The sequence below is a fragment of the Podarcis bocagei genome (assembly GCF_964188305.1).
Source record: "Podarcis bocagei genome assembly, chromosome: 4".
In the NCBI taxonomy this organism is placed as follows: domain Eukaryota; kingdom Metazoa; phylum Chordata; class Lepidosauria; order Squamata; family Lacertidae; genus Podarcis; species Podarcis bocagei.
Window position 1 is genome coordinate 52757811 of NC_138128.1, and position 23399 is coordinate 52781209.

The 23399-nt window shown below is 40.6% G+C and overlaps 1 protein-coding gene across 33 annotated transcripts in view; it reads right to left on the minus strand.

The window, feature by feature from the left end:
• The window catches only part of ABLIM1 (actin binding LIM protein 1), a 208286-nt gene that overhangs the window by 34722 nt on the left and 150165 nt on the right, over window positions 1-23399 (minus strand). For 23 of the 33 annotated variants that reach the window (XM_081192939.1, XM_081192950.1, XM_081192945.1 and 20 more), the window contains 4 exons: window positions 20737-20795; window positions 13561-13608; window positions 8320-8397; window positions 4513-4668 (listed from right to left, as the gene is read on the minus strand). In XM_081192939.1, the coding sequence (XP_081049065.1) occupies window positions 4513-4668; window positions 8320-8397; window positions 13561-13608; window positions 20737-20795 (341 nt within the window). The remainder of the gene's footprint in view (window positions 1-4512; window positions 4669-8319; window positions 8398-13560; window positions 13609-20736; window positions 20796-23399) is intronic. The other 10 variants (XM_081192946.1, XM_081192938.1, XM_081192937.1 and 7 more) reach the window with 1 other exon arrangement.

A 23399-nucleotide genomic window follows, 5' to 3' on the forward strand; every position in this document is an offset into this window, starting at 1 on the left:
AGATCTGGAGCCAAAGGATGTCTCAAGGAAGAACTAGGAGAACTGTTTAGTTATTAATCCACCTAAGTATGTTCCTGGTTCAAAACCAGCCGATGACCATGTTAGTCATGTGATATCCATGCTACCATTAGCATAAAACAACTACTATGCAAGTTAATACCAGAAAGAAGCCAAAAACTATTTACTGTTACTATTTACATTGCTTCATAGCAGGATCTACTATCATGACACACATTAAGCACACTAAGTATGTTTTCTGTGCTCCATTGCTGGGTAAGTGATTCTATGCATCAGCAATCAGATTATACAAAAAGGCATTGCTCCATAAAAAGCAAGGATTAAGCAAGGCAGAAGCAGAAGATAGCTAGAGGTCCTTAGAAAGAAATGCAGCCAAAACAACATTCCTGAAGGAAAGTGAACAACGATTAAATGCATCACAGCAATCATACAAGCAGTAGGCAGCCAAAGCCTCTGTCTTTCCTCATTCATCAGATACAACGGTGTAAGAGAAGCTGTGGGGAGTTTGCAAATAGGAATACAACCATAACATGTATGAACTATACTAAAAGTGTATGTGCTACAATCAAAGACCAACCTTTCACTACCAGCATCATTTATTTTTCGATAACTTTTTGCTTTATTGGCCAATCAGATCCTACGTGTTCATTTCTGAACAAGAAGATTAACTGGTTGGTTTCCACTAGGTGGCACTATGTGAAAACATTTTCCATAATAAGATCTGACAGTAGTAGTTCAAAGACTGAAATATTAAATTCAGTGATCAAACACTTTACAAGAGATAGAGCTTTAAAGGATTTGAATGCTAAGTTGTGGGTTGTTATCCAAATTAACCTTTGTGCCAGAACTGGTGTGTGTGTGTGGAGAGGAGTGAATCTCTCATCACGGAGTTAAATACTGGGTAGAGAATCAAAACAAAGAAAGGACACAAGCTGTAGCTTGGAAGAAATGGACGAGGGAAGTGAGTGCATCCAATCCTTGAAAAAAAGCTCTGACTAGTTATGCTTATGTGCACAAATAATATTCCTGGCTGGCCTAGCTGTCAACTTAGCAGCAACAATGCCTCTGGTCTCTATTCCTTACATTACGGAAAAAGACGAAGAAGATGGCAAAGCAGTTTCATAGCTTAGAAGAGAACATGTTTTGTAACTGATCTGTTGCTGTTGCAGCTATCCTGACAGCTGTCACATTTCAGAGAAAGTTGAACACAGGCAGGGTGCTTCCAGAGTGACTGCTGTTTGTTCATTTGGGAATCTTGCTTCCATAATGGAATCCAAGGAAATGTATGTGTGGTTCCCAGTCACCAATCCAGACACTGACTGGACTTTCTTGGCTTCAGACCATACTCTAGTCAGCAGGCATGTCCAACAGGTAGATCATGATCTACTGGTAGATTGTGGGGTGTTCTTGGTAGATCCTAGTTGACCTCTGGCCCCTCAGCGATCTCCTTACAAAAAAGCAAAAAAACAACAACCCAACTTTGGCTTCCTAAAAACAGCTCCACAACTTTGGCTTACTAAAAAAAAAACCTCAAGCTCCACAACTCTGGCTCCCTAAAAAAAGCTCCCCAACTTTGGGTAGATCACTGCCAGTCTTTTTACGACAATGGGCAGATCACTGCCAGTTTTTTTATACTGTGAGTAGATCGCAGACTATTGGGAGTTGGACTAGTGCAATCCAAATATTGCTCTTTTGTCATAGGCTACATGCAGAACTATAACTGACCAGAGGAGGATTTAGGGGAGTGCAACCAGTTCGCCCACACTGGGCCCCAAGCCAAGCGGGTGCCGCAGTGGATTCTGCAACAATGGTGAATAACGGAAGGCGAGGTGGGGGTGAATTTCACTGAATTGGCTTTTCAGATTTCAAGAGGTACAGCACTGTGCGTGCACATTCCCACTATGTTCTGAGTACTGTCACCTAAATTGCCTCCCCATGTTATATGTATGAAGGGGCAATGTATAATTGGCTCCACCCCCAATGTCACAATGCTCCTCTCAACCCTTCACGTGTTGAGCATTTTCTCCCTACAGTTTAGAACCCTGAACTTCTGATCATACATTCTCAGTCAGCAAGCTATTATTGGGGGGGGGGGCTTGTTCATCACAGCACAGAAATAAAGAATGCAGTTAATGCAGGGGCGGGGGAAAATGGAGTAAAGCCAAAGTGTCTTGTCAAGTCACATGAATAAATAGTCTTAAATGAGGAGAGATTTTCTGGGTAAATATTTTTTATTCACACATAAAACCTAACGTCAGTTTGATATCATGTTTCATTATTGATTTTGCTTTGCAAATATTTACCAGGCTGCTTTTTAGGGAAATGCATAAGAAAAGTTGCCCTCTCCAAAGGTATTTACATAGACCTTTATTTTTTCCACTGCGCAGAAGCTATTGAGGATAATGTTTCTTAAGAACAGGACATGCAAATCTTGCACTTGTGAACATTCTGGATCTAATTCTAATTCTAATATATGGATGTTGCTGTGCACTTCTGAAGTCATTGTAGTTTCCATTTGGAAACAATATTCTTTCTCTCTCTCTCTCTCTCTCTCTCTCTCTCTTTCTCTCCTGTATCTGGCAAATTAGTGCTTATTTTGATTACTGTGTTTTTCTCCATTGAGGAAAAGTAGAGACAATGGCTTACATAAGACCAGATACAGCACAATCCTATGATTGTTAATCAGAGATAAGTCCCCTTGTGTTCAGTGGGTCTTACTCTTAGGCAGATGCATATGGGACTGCAGCCTTAGAGATTTTTTTGGAAGAGACAAATTTTAACCATGACTTCCTGGTTCACAGCTCAGTTCCTTAGCACTTAACGCTATACAACTTTCTGAGTTCTTTCTTCCCTCTCCTACCTGTTCTCTGCCTGACAATGACACACACACTGCTCTATTCTAGCATAGCTCTGATTCCTTAGCTTCAGATGGCTACTGAGTTTAGACAGATTGGATCTCATGATCAGAATCTACTTGCTTAACAACCTGAATAATAATAATAATAATAATAATAATAATAATAATAATAATAATCATAATCATAATCATAATCTGTATATTTATCTCTGCCTTTCTCTCACTCTCTCTCTCTCTCTCTCTCTCTCTCACACACACACACACTTTTTTTTTGTTATTATCTGCTCTTTATTGAATATTTCAATTCAGAGCAGGAAACAAAAAAAAGTAATATAAATATACAGAAAAAAGATAGTGTACAAAAATTACAGGATCCATAAAAGGCTCCTCCAATAAATAGCATACCAACTCTTTGGTTTATGATGATAAAGCAAACAAAGTTAAATAGAAGTGAGGATCAAGAGCACTGATCCTACATTTTTACCTGGCTCTAACCTTTACTGCAAACCCTAAAGGTCAACATGGACTTTCACTTATTCTGCACACAATGCACAAGCTAACATTTAGAGGCATGTCCTGCTTCACTGAAAAAAACAAAATGCTTAAAAGAAACATGTGAATACAAGACGTAGATGAAGAAGTCACTTGCCAAAGGCTACCCAACTCTTTTCATGGTAGAACCGGGAAGAAAAAAACCCCTCTTAGTCAAGTACCTTCTCGATTGTATTATTCCACTTTCTAGTATTAGCATAAAACAGCCATGATGTTGTTTCTCCACTGCCAGAAGTGCTATGACTCTAAATACCACTTGCTGGAATGCTGTTCATGTCCTGCTTACGGCATCCCATAGGCAACTGAGATTACTGAGCTCTTTTTTACTTTGCATAATCATGCAAATACTCTGTATTTAAAAAACAAAGGCAAAAATCTGGAATTGTACAATTGTAGAGTTGGAAGAGACCACAAGGGTCATCTAGGCCAACTGCCTGCAATGCAGGAATTTTTTGCCCATTGTGGCACTTGAACCCATCACTCTAAAATGAAGAGTCTCATGGTAAACCAACTAAGCTATCCTGGAAGCTCAAACCTGAATGGGGTTACTAAATTAAATATATGCCTTTGTTTCCAGGGCCGGGAGATCTGTGTGTTTTAGCATAGCTCATACTCTTTGGGTCTTAACTTATCCACTCCTGGAATACAATCCTTAAGTAAAAAAAGGGTGCCACTCCTACTGAATTAGTACCCCTTTGGTCCCACAAAAGCTCCTGAACTCCTGGTGTACGCCTTCTGTTTCAAAATCACATGCTATTAGATAGAACCACTGTGCCTGCTTCATACATGCATTTGGTAACTGCCATGCTTCTACAAGGAAAAGGGGGCTGTAAACTAAATGTGGTCCTTGCAGCTAAAGGTATTAATTAAAAAGGTAAGCAACAAAGAGGAGCCATATGCTTTCTGGTTGCAGAAGCCCTCATGCTGCAAAACAAAGAACGCCTTCATTTTTTTAAAAGGCCAGAGAGATGTGGAATGTTTGCACAGATCAGCAAGGGGAGCATCAAGTTTATACATCAGGCAGAAGCTAGGCTGGCTTTTAAAAACAGTGCACATAAGAGAATGGGTGAACCCCAGTTCATTACCTCTCCAAGACTCTGCCTCTCCTGTCTCTCCTCGTAGGCGGAAGTGTAGAAGGGCTCATAAGTAATTAGGTCTGGACGCTCAATGTCATAAATGGCCTTGACTTTGGGAATGGCTGCTAAATCCTTATAATCAAGGATCTCATTGTCTACTTTTGCCTGAAGGTCAAAGACAGAAGATAAATTAAACACACAAACTTGTAGATTTTTTTTAGATATACATTTCATTATTTAGGGACTTTGCTTATATAGTAGGCTTAAAGAAAACCTCATAGCCGGTCTATTATTTTTCACAGAAGCTACTCTCCTTTCCTTTGGCCTTATGCATCTTTTTTAAAAGGGTGGAACATTTATTTATTTTTTTGCATTAAAGCCTAGACTTGGCAATACATCAGTCCCAGTCTGCTATGAAGTCTAAATTCAGCTCTGCCAGTAACTCAGTGGGTAGCCTTTGGGCAGCAACACCCTTATTTTGGATACAGCATTCCTATCAGCAAAACATGCCATACATGAACCAAGCCCTGCCAATGTCTATGTCAAGGAGATGTTGAGAAGAGGAGGGGCAAAATCCTGTTAGAAAAGTTGTGGTTGATTTTTATTTGTTGCATTTAATCACATTTCTATCCCACTCACCCCCAAGAATTCAAAGAAACCAAGGGTAACAGCATAAAAGAAACCTAATTAAAAAATTAAAATATATGAAATGATTTATTTGCAAAATATTGAAGTATAAAGCAGTCTAAAACAATCCCCCTTCCCCCAGAAGAAACCAGTACAAGTCAGTTTTTGAGAGTTTACCTAAAAATGACTCCACATTGGCTAATAAATGTTCTTCCTTAATAAAAGAACAAATCTAAGAAAGAAAACAAATTGGGTCTACAACAAACTATGAATTGGCTTTTGCTGCATCTCCCTTGGCAGTGAGCTGTGTGTAACCATAGGATTTACTTTATGCCTGTCCTCATTTTGCCCAGCAAACATGGTTAAAATGATGACGTCTCACAAGTTGTCCATAAAAACCTCATGGAAATGGGCATCTCTTAAGCACACCAGGCCCATTTCAGGATTTACAGATCCTTCTTCCCACATGGTGCATCTTGATAACTTCAGCACACTAAAATATCCATTTATATGTAAAATATAAATATTTGTTAGTAAACTCACTTAACCCATATTCTGTTTAAAAGACCTGTTTTTAGGAGGTAATTTAATTATTGTTTGATTTTACACTAATGTTATATATCTAATGTTAGCCGCCCTGAGCCCGACTTCGGCCAAGGAGGGCGGGATATAAATAAAAGTATGATTATGATTATGATTATTCCCGATTAAGAATATATGAAACACTGTGACACATTAGGATGCATCCTGATTACAAGAGTACAACAACAAGCGGAGTCCTCCAAAGAAATGCTGTGTGGGTTGTTGGGTGAGTTTAGTCCCCCACACAACCCCCACATTTCTTCCTCTCACTTCCCTTCCCCAGGAGTCATTCCGCGTCTCTTTCCTCCTGTGTCTCCTATTTCACCCTCCAGTCTCCTTTGTCAGTTGTCGTGCCATTTCTGTCTCCACCTCTCTTCCCTCGCTCTGTCTGCCTCTTTCCCCACCCAACTTCATCACCCCTCCTCCATCTTCTCCTATCTACTGCTTCCTACACCTAGCTGCATCTTCTCCTACCCCCTTTGGTTTATTCACCTCACACACACCCAGTTCCAGTTTCTGCTTTGTGTTATTGCTCAACACCTTCCACCTGAAGCTGTCTCAGATCCAGCCCCCTACATTCTCATGTCTTTTCATTAATCTCTTTCTTCCTCCTCCTCCTGCATTCGCCTTCAAGCAAACTTTGTCAGGAAGCCTGATGTGCACTCACTGATTCCAACAGGTTTTTATGGCAGTAGGCTGGGTGATTCAGGCACGCACTGTTTTAACACTGGGGAAGGAAATGAGAGTTTGCCTCCTTTGTACATGGGTGGTGCCATTTTGGCTGCATAAAGACCAACACTCATTCCATGAAGTTGGAATATAGAAGTAGTCAATGCTTTAGTAGTCAAGTAGTCACGTAGTCAATGTTTAGGATTGCAGCCAAATAGCACAGTTCTATGTCTGCTTTCTAGGAAGTACATCCCACTATGTTCAGTTGGGCTTATTCCCAGGTAAAGGCCCCTCCAGATGTCCTTTTTATTGTGCCTTCATGAATCAGCTTTCAATGTTTGTGCCTGCTTCACTTCTAATCAGCACACGCCCTGTAACTTCCTTCTGGAAACCCTCAAGTTTTCATACCACAAATATTCCAGTTTATTTCTTGCTCTGTTTTTGTTGCACTATAGCTCACAAGTGCTGCTCCACACAGCAATAATTCAGTAACACTGGGGAAGCATCACAGAACAACTAATAAAGCAGAATGATACAGGGACAGTATAAATTCACGATTAATGCACTATTATTGGATCAATGACAGCTATTGAAAATGCCCCCGCCTCAAAAGGTCCTAAGTGTGAATAAAATTACAGCTTTAGGCTGCAACCCTCTACATTTTTTTTCTGGGAGTAAGCCCCAATGAACACAGTGGGCTTACTGCACACACAACATTCATATGGTTGTGAGGCTATTGTTACAACACCATAGAATGGAGAGAAGTGTGCCAAATTCTTAAGGTTAATTTGTCTGATTTTAAGTGGAAGAGGGGGAGAGATTAAATGGCTGGGATAATCCAAAACATTTTGTGGGGAGGGAATCAAATATCTGGATAAATGGGAGTAACTGCTGAATATTGCTATTCATGAAGCTGTCAGTAAAAATAATGTTCATTCTTTTTGTCTGTATTACTTGACTTCTTTCTGTCATAGCACAGGCTTACGAAAGCTAGTGGCTAAAAGTATGTTGCAAAGAGATGTGCATGCTACTATGTCTTCCTCAAACTTGTTTTGGAATAATTTCTAGCCATAACTGAAATGAGTCTGTGCAACTACAACTTTTAAAAGCCACTTTTGTTGAAGCCCAAGCATTCATGTCTGAACATTTTTAAGCTACTGTGTTTAAGACAAGACATTTTAATTATTCCCTTGTGCATCGGAATAATATATAAAGGTTCCCTAGAACTGCAGATTAGAGGCTATGCAATGTAATGAGGAGCTGACTTTTCCAAATTTGCTGAAGGCTCTGAATCCACCCATTTGAATACGTTGGCTTCATGCCAAAGTGTGCTCTGTAGTTTGAAACTAGCAGTTCATAAAGAGTCCTGATTTAGGTATGTGCCCCAGTTGATATGAACAGAAAGTCCTCTGTCAACTTTACTAGCTGCCATAGCATATGCCAGGCTGTTTCCGAAAATCACAGATCTATGGGTCAGTTGCTATCCATTCTGTATGTTTAAAGCACATCCAACACATATTTAAAATGTCCACCAAGAATTGTGGGGAACATAGCTTGTTAGCAGTGGTGGGAATTGTTGCTCTATGAGGGGGAAACTACTCCTGCTATATATTTCAGCACATAAGCTTGGTGTGACATCCCATGCATGTAAAGAAAGTCTTCAAGCCTTGTTTCTTCTCAGCCACTCAATAAAGAATAGAATGGAATCTGTCAGTTTCAATTTTTACTCAAAGCATATTGTTGGCAATACCTACCACTGGATCAATAACCCGGAAAGTAACATTTCAAAGGCTTTGAAAGGCATGCATTTCTGGCTGAGGTTTCGAGCCTGCCCAGTGAAAACGCTGGAGTTCTCATCTCACAGGTGACAAATCCCAGCTGCTACTTCTCCATAAGGTATCATTAATAAATAAAAAGGTAAGACAAAATTATACTTACATAGATTGAGTGGCCTGGTGAGCCAGGTATACTGGATCCAGGCCTGGAATAAATACTTTCCAAAGATGTTCTTGTAGGCTGTAACAATAACAACAGCAACAAAGAAATAAGCTGCAAAGGCGTGGCTGCATTATATATCCTATTTGAAACACAGAAAAGGTAGTTTTTCAAAAGACCATGTCAACATTTTTTCAATGAAAACCGTAATGTTTTCATCTGGATCTTGTGAAGCAGGCTGGGTTTCTTTTGTGAAGGGGGGGGGGGTCTGCATTTTGTTGACAGGCAAGAGCTTTCTAGGCATACACAACTAGCAAGGGTAACAGCATAAAACACGAAACCACCAGAATACTATCCTTGTCTATAGTTGGGAATGCTGTTGTTTGAAAGTGTTGGCAGTCAGCTAACATTTGTGGTTAGGGTGCAGAACCTGCCTGCAATACCACACGTTCCACCTAACATTCCTGACATCAGGGATGGGGAAACTATGACCCCTCAGATGTTGTTAGATTACAACTCCTACCATCCCTAACCACCGGTAATACTGGCTAGGACTGATGGGAGTTAAGAATTCAGCAAATTCTGGAGAGCCATGGGTTCCCCATCTCAGTCTTAGATGAACACCACTATAGGGATATGATGGTTTCAAAGGTTTCAGTGGTCTAGCTATGATCTGGTAACCTTGTTTAGATTATTGCAATGAGGCTGCCTTTAAAGATGGTTCAGAAATTTCAGCTGGCTCATAATGCTAGTCCTTGCCCACTTGCAGTGACCTGAAGTGTGTTTCAAGGCTCATTCCAATGTGCCAATTTTTTAACTACAACATCTTACACACCTTGGGACTCGAGTAGCTAATGGAATATGTGCCCTAACAGTGTATCAATTAACCTTTATATTAAGGAGGAATCATTACAGATATAGTAGCAACGTGGACAGCTGCAACATGTAAAAGAAATAGCCCACATTGATACAACTTTGGGAAAGTTACAAGATAATGGTAATTTGGTGTTATGGTTTTTAAATAAACCCCTTTCAGACTTTTGTGGCTGAGCTGAGAGCTTGTTTGGACTCTGGCTCAGCACCTGGAGGCTGGGAAGAAGGGTGTGTCAGAAGGAAAATGAATGTGTGTGTGTGTGTGTGTGTGTGTGTGTGTGTAACTTTGTATTACTGTAACATTTTTATATGTAACTTGTGTATTTTTGTAATATTTTGTTTCTATTGTTGCTTTTGGTTTTTTGTACACCACTTAGAGATAGTTCTAATTGGTATAGAAATTAAAATCAATCCATCAGTCAATCAATACTACAGTCTTCAAAGGGCCAAAAGCTATATAGAAGGCAACTCTACCACATCTCCTGCTAGTGTCCATCCATCCTCCCTCCCAGTAAAAGCTTCCAAGTGACATTGTTTATCCCTCTTTCCTACGCCATTTGTTATTTGCATCACATAGATTGTATATTTGTGGTTAAGATCACATGCTATGAACTAGTAAGCTGCAGATTCAAACTGAAGCCCACTCATGAATTTCCTGAACTTAAGTCTGTTTACATAGAAGCAAGTTTTGTTGTATTTTGGGAGCTAGGCTTCCTCCTGGATAAAATGTACACAGGGCAGCAGCCTGAGCTCTTCTAATGGCAAAACAAGTTTAAGCAATATAAAAATGGAAGGATAATTGTGGTCTAACTGAGCAACAAATAATTGTGAGTGCGATTATTATTTCACTTTTCAAGAGCAACAGCCAATATGGATCCTTTTCTTAGTCAAGCTAAATTTATTTTATTTATTTATTTCATAAAATGTATATGCTACAAGCATGCAAAACCAACCAACCAACCAACCAACCAATCAACCAAACAAACAGAACGAACACTGAGAGTGTCTATTCAACCATAGCAAAATTAAAATAAAGCATAGCAATACATTAAGTTTTGCAAAAATATGTCAAATAAATGAAAAGTTAATTACTCCAAATGAAAGATCAACATGCAAGAATAGAATTATAAAGAAATGCAAAGCATCCAGCTAAACTGCTATGGCAATGAGGATTTATCTTCAAAGGAAATTAAGTACTTCCCTCCAACTACGCAATTGTGAGCTTTGTAGATACAAAACTAAGAACATCCTTAAATATTTTGGGGTTTTTTTGGGTGGGGGTCAGTTTGACAATGTCAGGGTAATGAGATATTTCAATTAGACTGCTACAAAATCTTTACCCTTGATATGGGGGGCAGGGTTTTCCAGGGTTGCCATCCCAACACACAAATAATGCCTGTTTCACCTATGTTTGCAGCAATTCAGTTTGCATCCTCTTTCCCCAGTACTGCTGCTCTTCCAGTACCTTTTATTTTTCTGGCTGGGTTTTTTCTTCTCTAGCAATCCAAGCCAATCAAGGGCCACTTGGGAAATACAATAACTTCACAATGCCATTTAGTCAATTGGATTTGGCAAGCAGTTAATGACATCACTGAGGGCAAATGAAGCCGGTGCTTGGTATGGGGAGAGAATGTCTCCACTGCCAAGCCAACTGCTATACCTTGGCAACACAGCCTTTCATCTGAACCTGGATCCAAATGTCAATACTGTCTCTCCACATTACTGTAAATGTAATGGGGTGTACGTCTGAATACGTATTCTCGTCTACAATATGGCACAGTCAGGGGTTGATCAGGATTAAGAAGAATCAGCCCTGTAGTCTTAGCAATGAAGACATTTTGTCTCCCCCAGCAAACAATTCCATGCCCTTTCAAGACTAAAATAAATCATTAAAAGGGAATGCAGTGGTGCTTTGCCTCCTTCTGCCTTTTAATTAAACTCTTGGTGAACTTGTCCTTGTCTCTCACTAGCCAAAGAACAGAGATTGCATCCTGGACGGAAGAGCGCAGTGCGCCCTCCAGAACACAAATATTTCCAGAGTGAGAAGACAAAAAGCAAAGCTAGTTGAATTTCCTTATCTTTTAGGAGAGATTTCCAGTAACAGACCCCTCAGCCTTTCTGTCGGAAGTCCAATTCCCAGCTTTATACAAGCATTTCTTTATTTCTTTTTTATTTATCACATTTTTATCTTCCCTTTCTTCAAGGTGGGGCACATAGCTCTCCCACTTTATCCTCACAAGAGCTAAGTTAGGCTGAGAAACAGCGACTGGCCCAAGGTCACCCAGTGAGTTTCACGGCTGAGTGTGGATTTCAACCCATGCCTCCCAGGCCCCAATCCAACACTCCAACCACTACGACATACTGGCCTGTTTTACAATTGGTAAGCAAAATAGGAGTGCTGAGTTGTTGTTTTTAAAATGGGATGCATTTAAATGTTGGGCTAGCAAATTTGTTATCATTTATTTATAAAATAGTTATATACCACTGTATCATAAAAATGTATCATAGTGGTTTACAACATAACTTGAGGTTGGGTACATGATAATGCCAAGGTCGTGGCATGATAGATGGGTAGATAATGCCAAGGTATGGGACAGTTGTATATTCCTGCATCACCGGCAGTTGGACTAGATGATCCTCAGGGTCCCAACTCTTTAAAAATTCTATGAAAATACCACCACCAAGCAGAACAGAATGACCCTCAGACTCAGTAATCTGGCCACAGCTCAGTGCTGGCTTTCTGCTCAGAGGCAGACATATCAGCAACACCATTTTGTACTTGTAAGGGGGTGGAGAAGCATCATTAGCGCCTCATGTTTTGTGCATTATACAAACCCAAATTTGGTCTGTACTTTATTATTAAGCTTTCATGTGGAATGATTACGGTCAAAACATTTCAAAAATACTAATAAAGCGATGGCCTTGGTTTTTCTTTTTTTCTACTTTGCCACTGTTTTCTTCCTTGGTCCACCCCTCTGTTTATCACAATTCAACTTTGGTCCCTCACCAGCTTTCTGTTATTTTGACCTTTAGCAAAATGACTGTCTGTAGCTCTGCCATTCAGCATCCCTCAACTTGATCTCAATTGGCTGTTATCATTTTGTATCCACGTGAAAACCTTAAACTTAGCTGACATATTTCTGAACAGCCAGGCTTTTGCATTTAACCCCCTTCTCTATAATTATCAGCTTTCTACATTAATCCTACAATTGCCACCTCTCTGCATAGATTTACAACTCTTCGTTTGAAGAGACAACTTGTATTTTAGGACCATTTCCTTAGTTTTAACAATTATACTTATTCAGACCCTCTCCTTCAACCCTGTGGCTCGTTATTACTGAAGGAGTTTTTAAACAATGTTTTTCCAAGTGTTTCCAAATTACCAGATACTCTGAAATTCATCAGGATTTTGCACTTTCCCCCAAAGACTGCTATTCCACCTGAAGAGGATACATTGCAATTGCTGTAAAACAATCATTTGTTTTGTTTGGCTTATTTCCCAGCCTTTGAACATGAAGACTACATTTGCTGCCATGCTGTCTTCTCAACTACGTCTCTCAACTCTGCAACCCTATGAATACTTATTAGGGAAATTACTTAGAAGGAACCTCTTAGAATGAAAGTAACCTGTTTGTAGGTCAAAACACCAATCAAGGGATTAACACCTCGACCTAAGCTGAAATTCTGCCTTAATTTCAGGTGTAATAAGTACTGCAGAACTTATATTCAATCCCCGCCCCCAAGTTAATGTTGTCAATTCAATAAACCACAGGCGGGGAGCACTATGCATTTGTTTTAGGCAGACTGGTATATGAAAGATGCCAATGGCCCAGGGAGTTTAATCATCAAAGTACAGCTTGAACACTGCTCATGATGATTGTTCCTATCTAAATATATGTTATAGCTTTGTGTTTGTTTCTTGCATCAATCTATGAGCCCAAAGCAAAAGGATATTCATGTTCCTTTTGCATGAAGGGCATATTGTGTCATGTGCTGCTACGGTTGCAGCAAGTCGATTATAGCATATACTCTATGAAAACCACAATCTCCCCCCAAATGTATTTCCCTTGTTATTTAAGTTGGGTGGGTTTACATCTTAATTAAAGGCGCCTCTGCTTTGCCTTAACATTAGTTTTGCCATGCACTGCACATAATATGGACAGATAGCTTCTTAAAGCACCTGAGTCATCCACATCATCCTGATACAGTGATGTGATGGTGGCCCATTTCTACGTTACAGATGTTCAAGTCATGCTCTATGGAAAAGTATGGGGTAAGTACACCATAACTGGAAGAATCCCTTGAACATCAAGCCAACTGGATGCACTACTATAAGGTATAAGGACACTGTTCCAGTGCTGCTTACAGTACCTGCCTTAGTTTTTTGATGGAGTTCATTATACAAGGTGGTGAAAACAGCTGGAGAAGAAGGGAACAATTTGGTTTTGGTTTGCAAAGTTATTCTACAGTCATTTAACATTGCTAGAAACAGTTCAAAACAATAGCTCTGTGGAAACAAATTAAGATGCAGTGCGGATCATATTCATTTTAATTAAAATTTTAGGGCACCTCTCAGATAAGTTGTCACTGCCTGTTTTCAAATGTCATGGTTTACTATTATGAGAATCAGTTGCAGAAAGCTCATGCACTCCCCTCTTCCTCTACAATACAGCTACAAGGACCATTTTAGATTAACCACAGTTTAGCATTTCCTCTGAGCTCTTAACTGTTATGAAGTTATAGTCAGTTGAAACAAGCAGGATTAAAAACCTATAGTTTGAAGTTGGCTTGGTTCAGAAAATCATAGTGAAGATTAACCAGTCTGTCCTTGTTCTGACAACCATGTCAAGCTGTGGTTCATCAAAATGGAAGCAAAAAGTTCCAAACTCCTCCTTCTGGCCACAGTGGAGGGGAGTGCACATGAGCCTAAGGTTGATAGGTCATCATTACGTGTGAATGAGGTCACTGTGTGCAACATCAGCTCTGCTGCTTTACTGGAAGTTCATGGCTGAACTACATGTGACACCAACAAACTAGTAGGCAACCTCCCAGCATATTTCTTAGGGAGATTCAGGTTTTGGCACACTCAAGACAGAGCTAGGAATGCATGTTTTTGCAGTTAAATTGCCTTGCCTATGCTGCTTTCTCAAATGCTGGGAACAGCATTTTGAACATACAAATTACCCATTAAAAAGGTTTAAGCACTTCCTTCTTCAGTGATGCTGCAATCAGTCTTGAACCCTGCACTCACAACACCTACATTTCCCTTAAAAAGGGGGTGAGGAGGAGGCAAGAGTCCAGTAATAGATTACCTGGCATCCCATATAGTATGGCACTCAGTTCACCATTTAACTCAGTGTCAGGTACTTCTAAAAAGTTACGCTTGTTAGGAAGTGGCCCAAAGACCTGCGGAACCAGTGGAAACAGCCAATTCTATCCGTATATGCCTTGGGCTTCAGGGATTTTAAAAGAAACTGCAGGAGGTGTATAAGTTCTGCATGTTAACAATATTGCATATCCAGTACGGTAACTATCATACTTGACTATGTTGGGTTTAATAAAAATACAAAAATTGGGATTGAAATCTCACAACAGATGACTTCTACCTATTAATCTAACTGCAAAGAGATGCTAAATCTGTAGCTCCTGGAAGGGGTGCTGGCCAGATTGTCCCCATGCGTGCAACAGGATACAGAATTTGCTATGTCTTAACCACCAATTCCTGATAGGCTATGCTGCTGAAGATAGACTTCCAAAATGAAATGAAGCTTTAGCATATGTATCATGCTTTCCCATCATTTCCACCTGCTTTCCCTGGCTCTTATGCTTTTCTTGCCAGGTGCAGCAATTTTGAACCTACTGACACTTTTCATTCTCGTGTACGTATAAAAAAGAACACCCGATCCACCTGAAGCAGGAGAAAGGAAAGAATACTGAAGGAGATGGATGAACACACATGACCAGAGATAGCTGAGATACTACCCTTCACTTGTAAAGTGAAGTTCAGCAAAGTCAGTGAGGCTGTTTAAAGTTTTCTATGATCCATTGTTCAAAAACATAAACCAGGTTTCCCCACAACCACTTTAGCTGCACACATACCTTTAATCACTGCATGTTAAATTCAGCAGGCAAAGCTTTCCTATCATTAAAGATGTAGCGACAGGAAAAACTTAATCTGCTACATTTCAGTTTTTCACATCGCTGTTAAAGGGCGCAAGAAGTTCAGAACCTTTGCCAGAGAAGCCAACAAACTGTACTTGTAAAACTGCTCAAGAAGCGTTCTTCCAAAGAGCATGCTTTAAATTTGTAACAGCACAGCAAACTTATTTTTAAAGCCACCACTTTGCCATTTATAATCTTTAAATGTTTCAGGGTGTACCCAATGTTTGAACCTAATAAAGTGATTGCTTGCAAAATGGCTTTCTAAATTTCCCAGGAAACATCTGGCAATCTTTGAGAATCTGACTGATTGGCGCTTCTACTGCTGAATGTAACCTTAGACAGGAGACTTGATTATAAGCAACCATTTCAGCAATAGTTAAGTAACTGTGATGGGTATAAGCCAGACAAATTGGGCACACAGTCACAAATACAACACCCCAGCTACCTGTGAAACAAAACCACACCCGTGAAACCACACCATTGGTTCCTTTACACATATACGTTAATTAATTTAATGAGAATGGGGGAAACCCCCGTTAAGCTGGTCTTAGAGAGAGAAAATATGCACCAACTGTGGGATATATACAGAGGACCATGCTGCTCCCAGGATGCAAACCAACAATGTCTGGGTATATCATTACATCTCATAAATGCAAGTGGGGACTTGGGATATTTCATGCATATGAATGCCTGCTTCAATCCTAGCCCAGGAAGTTTGAGGAGAACAGGAAACAAAGGTGGTAGTGCTTGTTTTAACATGTCCTCCTTCAAAGTGAAAGGTAAAGGAGAAGAGGAGAGAATATGTTAAGTACTGTGTTGTGGAGTTGGTATGGGTTGCCATCTGGAGTCTGAGTACAAAGCAAGAGTCAAAAAGTGTCCCTTTTGCTCAAAGATGTCTTGGTTTGGATGATTTCTCTCTCTTGAAAGCTGCATGTGATAGAAGCCATTTTTATTCCAGGAGATCACTGAATTCTCACCAATCCATAGAGTAGAGAGAAGGCACAGCCTTTTCTCCCTTGGATGTTCTCCACGGAGGTCAAGACTCATGAACATTACTTGTCTATAAGTCTTGTCGTCGAACAGAAAACGTTCAAGCAAGGGAATGCAATACCTTTTATTGAACTGAATTCCACTGATGAGAAATGTTATGACAATTGTTTCCTCAGGAAATACATGAATAAAAAACCCTGAATAATCAGCATAGGAATCATGCAATGTAGCATTTCCATTATCCAAAATGATAGTTTTTTGTAACTTTTGCCATACATGTACATTAGAAACAAAGCTCTAATTCTTGTGTGCTGGTTTTTAGGAAACACACAGTATTGAGTGCAGAAATTCAAAATCAAGTGTGCATTTGCGAATTCAAAATCAAGCATACATTTTCAAAAGAAAAAGTAAGTGCTCAAGTGAGGTGATGATGGAGGATGTGGTATCAACAGCAGAAGCTGCAAACATGAGTGCAGAAATCAGATATCCTCCCACAGAACTGTCAGATAAGAAGTGTATAAATTCACAACTGCAAACCTCTGATGAGCGTGGCCTGCGAAGAACCAAACTCTTTGGATAAAAGAAATCAGATGAGGAATGCTGCCATAAAACAAAGAAAAGGGAAGAATGAATGAAAATGGCAATGGTTTCTCTCAGGGCTGCTCCAGACTGGCGTTTTATTGCAGGTCGTAACATAATACTAATGCACTCATGGTGGAATTATTCTGCTTTATTAGTTGTTCTATGACGCTTCCCCAAGGCTACCACACTGGGCTTACCCACACTACACATTTAAAGCACTTCTATACCACTATTAATACCAGCATTTCCTTCAAAGAATCCTGGGAACTGCAGTCTACTAAGGGTGCTAAGAATGATTAGAAAACCCCTCCTTTCGCCCTCACGAAACTACAATTCCCAAAGATCCCTGAGAAGGAGAATTGTTTGTTGAAAGTGCTTTAAATATGTGGTCTGGATGTGCCCATTATTGTTGTCTGGAGGGGCTTAATCCCACCAAAGGTGGGACAAAAACAACCCAGAACAATTGTAATATGTAAAGTTATGGGAGTTCAGCAAGAAGTTACAGGATATAGATTACAGGTGTAATCTTCGACACCTCCCTTTCCATGGAGGCGCAGATTGCAGCTATAACAAAGGCGGCATTTTTCCATCTCCGCCAAGCTAAGCAGTTGGCTCCTTACCTCTCTCGCCCTGACCTAGCTACTGTGATCCACACGACGGTCACCTCCAGACTGGATTATTGTAACTCGCTCTACGTGGGGCTGCCCTTGAGACTGACCCAGAAACTCCAGCGGAACTCCTTATGAGGTCTTCGCTGCGAGATCACATTCACCCGGTGCTATACCAGCTGCACTGGCTCCCGGTGGAGTACAGGATCAGGTTTAAGGTGCTGGTTTTAACCTTTAAAGCCCTATGCGGCCTAGGACCCTCGTACCTACGGGACCACCTCTCCTGGTATGCCCCACAGAGAAACTTACGGTCTTCAAATAAAAACATCTTGAAGGTCCCAGGTCACAGAGAAGTTAGGCTGGCCTCAACTAGAGGCAGGACTTTTTCGGCTGTGGCTCCGATCTGGTGGAACACTCTGTCACAAGATACCAGGGCCCTGCGGGACTTGACATCTTTCCGCAGGGCCTGCAAGACAGAGCTGTTCCACCAGGCCTTTGGCCAGGGCTTCGGCAATCTTCGCGGAGCTCTGGCCGAATGGTTGCCAGTGGCTTGAATTAATTAATTTTATAATGAATGATTTTAGAATGTTGTTTATGCTGTACTTTTGTACTGCTTTATTGTTGTTAGCCGCCCTGAGCCCGGCTTCGGCTGGGGAGGGCGGGATATAAATAAATATTATTATTATTATTATTATTATTATTATTATTATTATTATTATTATTATTATTATATACAGTGAATGAGAATGAAGCAGCGGGACTGAAAGAGGCATGGTGCACAAATACCCTCATAGCACCGGGGGCACAGATTACCATGAATGTGCAATAAACAGGGCAATTGGAGAGGCAACTAGATACACAGAAATGTAAAACAGTTTTTTTCCCAGTGGAAAAAAAACATTTCATTAAAACCAACTTGGTAACACATGCTGCTAAAGCAGCAACACATCCTATCAACAGAAAATCTCCATCTGGCAGGCAACCATAAAAGAAAGAAACATCTCTACACTTAAAGCGTTGCTTTCTTTCCTGCTTATTTTGGCATCAGTAACCTTCTATGAAAGAAATCAAAAGGGAAATGGATCTTAAGCAATCATTGTTTTTATGGACTCCACCTAAAACCTAAACCAGTAAGAACTCTGACAGTTAAGGAGGGTGCAATCCAAGTACAAATGCAGACAAGAGGCAGCCCTAATGAAGCTGCTTCAACAACAAGTTTTGACAATGTGTATTTTGGCTTTCAGGAGGGGGGGGAGCAAATACAGTTTTCACTCTGTGTAGTATTAAGTGCCTTCTATAACTACCACCTTCCACACTCGGTGTGTGAATGCTTTGGCATGCTGAATCATCTTCAGCAAAGGAAAGAGCACTTGCTCGTATAAGAGAGAAAAAGAAATGAGATACTTGGCGGGAACATCTTCAGTTTCCTTGGGAACTGGGAATAAAGCCAATGGATTTTGAAAGGTCATTCTGAATTAGTGAGAGAATTCTCATAACGGCAGTGGTGTTGTTGTGGGTGATGCAACACAATTAAAGTCTCTTGGTCTGTCTGTAGTTATCCAGGCAAATATTTCAGCCAGTGAAGAGGACACAAGCTATTCAATTCTATTATGGGGGTTAGGATTTGGTGAAAATATCCTCCACGCAGTGGGTTCTCAACCTGTGGGTCCCCAGATATTGTTGGACTACAACTCCCATCATCCCTGAGCTTTGGCCTTACAAGCTAGGGGTGATGGGAGTTGTAGTTCAACAACATCTGGGGACCCACAGGTTGAGAAAGGCTGCTCCACTTGTTTCTGCTGGTGAAGGGGTTCTGCTGCTGGAGGCCCCTCACTATGCACAGTAGACCACGTGCCACCAGCAGCAGTTGTCCCACTGGTGGTAGTTAGCATAGGACCTGAAACAAGGCCCTTCAGGAATAGAGCAGGGCTGGCTATGGAACTGCTGGATCTATTACCTGAGGAACTGGGCAGCCTGTAGAGGGTGCAACAGAGCAGGTGGGAAAGCTGGGGGCCACCTCTAGCTAGCAGGACTGGACATGCAGCAGAGAATCTGCCACATCCCTGCCTCCAGTTACCCTGATCTCAATGATACAGAAATATGCTTAGTGGCTTCTGTCACAACCTTGAAATTACTGGCACTATTTATTTTTTATAACGTAATAAAATATTCTCCCCCATGCCCTACAAAATCAGGTTTTTTTATTTGGCAGTGTATATTCAATGTCCATAGAGTACTGCAAGCAACAGCATTCATTCTAAACATGGGGAAGCTGCATTAGTCTACTGCAGCGAAAAACACCCAAGCCTTATGGTATCTTAAAGGCTAAGCAATAATGTTATGGGCCGGTGCCCATTCTGCTAGATATATGAAGTGGTCAGCTATGTCAGGAGGTATATAAGCACACATAATATATACAGAGAGGAGGAGGAGAAAGTGAGGCCAACAGATAAGACAATGTAAACAAGCAGGACTGTCAAATTACTATTTAGACTATAAATAAATACAGCATCCAACTAAACGACCCAAACAATTTCAGTAATGGTGACATGAATCACCCTGACAACTTCATATAAATGGCAGGAATTCAAGCGTGTAGAAAAAATATAATAGTATGAAAAAATGAAATTTAATAGAATGTCAAAAGTATTGCAGTGAAGACCTTCAGGGTCTCAAGAATACAACTTTTCCAATAATGCAACAAGTCTTTTATTAAATGTCACATTATTTTCCATTACCAATTTGAGGCTGTGTCTCTTTTCCTATTTTCTTGTGCCTGCTGCTGACCACATCCCTCCTTGTCCCTCTCTCAAGAATGTAAGAACAGCCAAATCAATTATTTGAGGTGGTAAGATTCTCTTTGTAAACCAAACATTTGGCTCACAGGAAAGTAATGTTGTTTTGACAACATACGATAATGCTGTTAAGATGCTGCCCAGAACCTGTTAGGAAGTGTTTGCAGGACTGAGTGCCATTGCAAAGGACACTCAGAAGTAGAAAATGTTTGGATGCAGGCCAGGCTATCTGCTTGCTGTGCAGGAAACAGGGTCTGTGGGTCACTCGCATGATGGTCTGCCTTAAGTAATCAGAAAGCTAATTCCACAATACCCTATACTTCTTCTAGGTAAGGTGGGTGGAATCTGCTCCTGCAAATGCAGGCTGCCAAGTGTGCTAAAACACCCTTTTCAACAGCAACAAAACTTACCCTTAGCTTTTCTTCACCCTTTGTGGACTGCTTACAGTCAGGGTGCCAAACTGTAGAACCTGGAGGGTGGAGAGAAAACAAGTCAAGTCATGTTGCATTCGGGTCAGAGGAAACAAAGTGACGTGAAAGTATTTTGTTTCACCCTTCCAAGGCAGGATTTAAGGCAGTTTGCTGGGTCAATTTCCTTTTGGAGGAAAAACAACGTAATGAAGTATTAATGGTTGTACTGTAATAGTCTCTTTATTGACAAATGTACTGTTGATGGGGTACCTAAAGGAGCATGGAAGCATGCAAACAGCAAACAGTACTGAAGTCATATTAATACCCTGAATTCTCAAGAGCTGCTTCTGCTGTGGACAACCTATCACTCAGGTTGTCCAAGTCACTTTCTCCCATCTCCACTAAGAATTAAAATCAATTTCACAGTGCCCCTGGCACTACAGCACTACAGTGGTACCTTGGTTCTCAAATTTAATACGTTCCAGGAGTCCGTTCGACTCCCGAAACGGTTCGAAAACCAAGTTGAGGCTTCCGATTGGTGAATGCCCAATAAACAAACCATCTGAGGAGCCCTCAGTAAAGAGTGCTTACATTTACCATTAAAAATTCTTTTGGAAAAAAAAAAAAATCCATGCCTGTCTTCACAAAAGCCAATGTCAAAATTAACTAGAATCCCAAACAAGCTGAAGCTTAAGTTTAAACCCCATTTGACCGTGGCAGTAAAATAACATGCCTGACACTAAAAAGAAAAGGGAAAATTCCCAAAAGTTGTGCTTTTTATTAGCTACAGTACTAGCAATAAAGCAGAGGAAATCCTCTCCCAACAAAAGCAGGAGGTTTACAAAGTAAATGTCAGAGTAAACAGTATGGGGAACCTTTATTCAACAAGATCCACCTTTGGCACTGTAATAAAGGATGATAATCACATGGCATTTATTATCAGCACACTCCATTATAAACATTTTCAGGACGAGGACACATATTTGGGACCAGGGGGAAGAAAAGTCACCCCTTTCATGTCCAAAAGGTTCCAGTGTCATGAGAATATTGGCTCAGAGGCAAAGCTAGTCAAAACTTGCAGCCAAGGTAAGAAACACAATGTGGGCTTTATCCTGCCAGCATACTCCCCAGTCATGTAGCTCTGGACTACATCTTCTTCTTCAAGAAAATCTACAATAAGCCACGTATTAGCCCAGGAACCACATTTACTGCCTCTAGTGCAGACAGACTATTGAAGAAAGGCACAGTCACAGGGAGGCCTGAGGATAAGTCTAGTTTCCTTACAGTTACAGGTAGGTAGCCGTGTTGGTCTGCCATAGTCAAAATAAAAAAACCCTTCCAGTAGCACCTTAAAGACCAACTAAGTTAGTTTTTGGTATGAGCTTTCGTGTGCATGCACACTTCTTCAGATACACTGTATCTTCTTTCAGTGTATCTGAAGAAGTGTGCATGCACACGAAAGCTCATACCAAGAACTAACTTAGTTGGTCTTTAAGGTGCTACTGGAAGGATTTTTCTAGTTTCCTTAGGTAGTTTCTGGGTGGGATTCAGTGCCAAACTCTTCCAATCATTTCATCTGCACAAGCATTTCAGCTGTCCAGTGGGAACCACCCTCCATCTCCTTTCCTCACACACCCTGTTCTGAGTCTTCTCCTGACCTCACCCAGAGGGGGGTGTAGTGGGAGGACAAGAGGGAATCCCTATTGTGCAAGTGGAAGTCCTTGTGCAAGACTTGGTCTGCTGGAGCTTATTAGGTGGATCCCACCCTCTCATTCTTCCCTTGAACTTTCAGCTTTCTTTCTTTTTCTTTCAGGTAAGTAGCCGTGTTGGTCTGACACAGTCGAAATATAAATAAAAAATAAAAAAGTCCACTAGCACCTTAGAGACCAACTAAGTTTGTTCTGGGTATAAACTTTCATGTGCATGCACACTTCTTCAGATGCCAAAGAATTTGAAGGGACGTGGGTGGCGCTGTGGTCTAAACCACTGAGCCTTTTGGGCTTGCTGATCAGAAGGTTGGTAGTTCGAATACCCGCAACGGGGTGAGCTCCCATTGTTCAGTCCCTGCTCCTGCTAACCTAGCAGTTTGAAAGCACATCAAAGTGCAAGTAGATAAATAGGTACCACTCCGGTGGGAAGGTAAACGGCATTTCTGTGCGCTGCTCTGGTTTGCCAGAAGCAGCTTAGTCATGCTGGCCACATGACCCGGAAGCTGTACGCCGGCTCCATCAGCCAATAAAACGAGATGAGCACCACAACCTCAAAGTCGGTCACGACTGGACCTCATGGTCAGGGGTCCCTTTACCTTTAAGGTGCTACTGGATGTTTTTATTTTATATGTGTGTGTGTATATATATATATATATATATATATATATATATATATATATTTCTTTGTTTTAAATAAGTGTTTAGCCCCTTTACTTGTGAAAATGAAAGGCAGGGAAAGACACAGTATTTTACCAAATTATTCCATGAGAAGGAAGCCTACTTAACTAATACATTAAGCAGGGATAACTAATAAGCACTAAGTTTGTTCATTATAAACTTAATTTTTATTCACCAGCTTTTCTTGTTAAGTAACTTGAAACATACTCATCTAACATTTTTTTTTCATTTGCAAACATTTTCCGAGTGTCAACAAGCATTCAGATAAGAGATGAC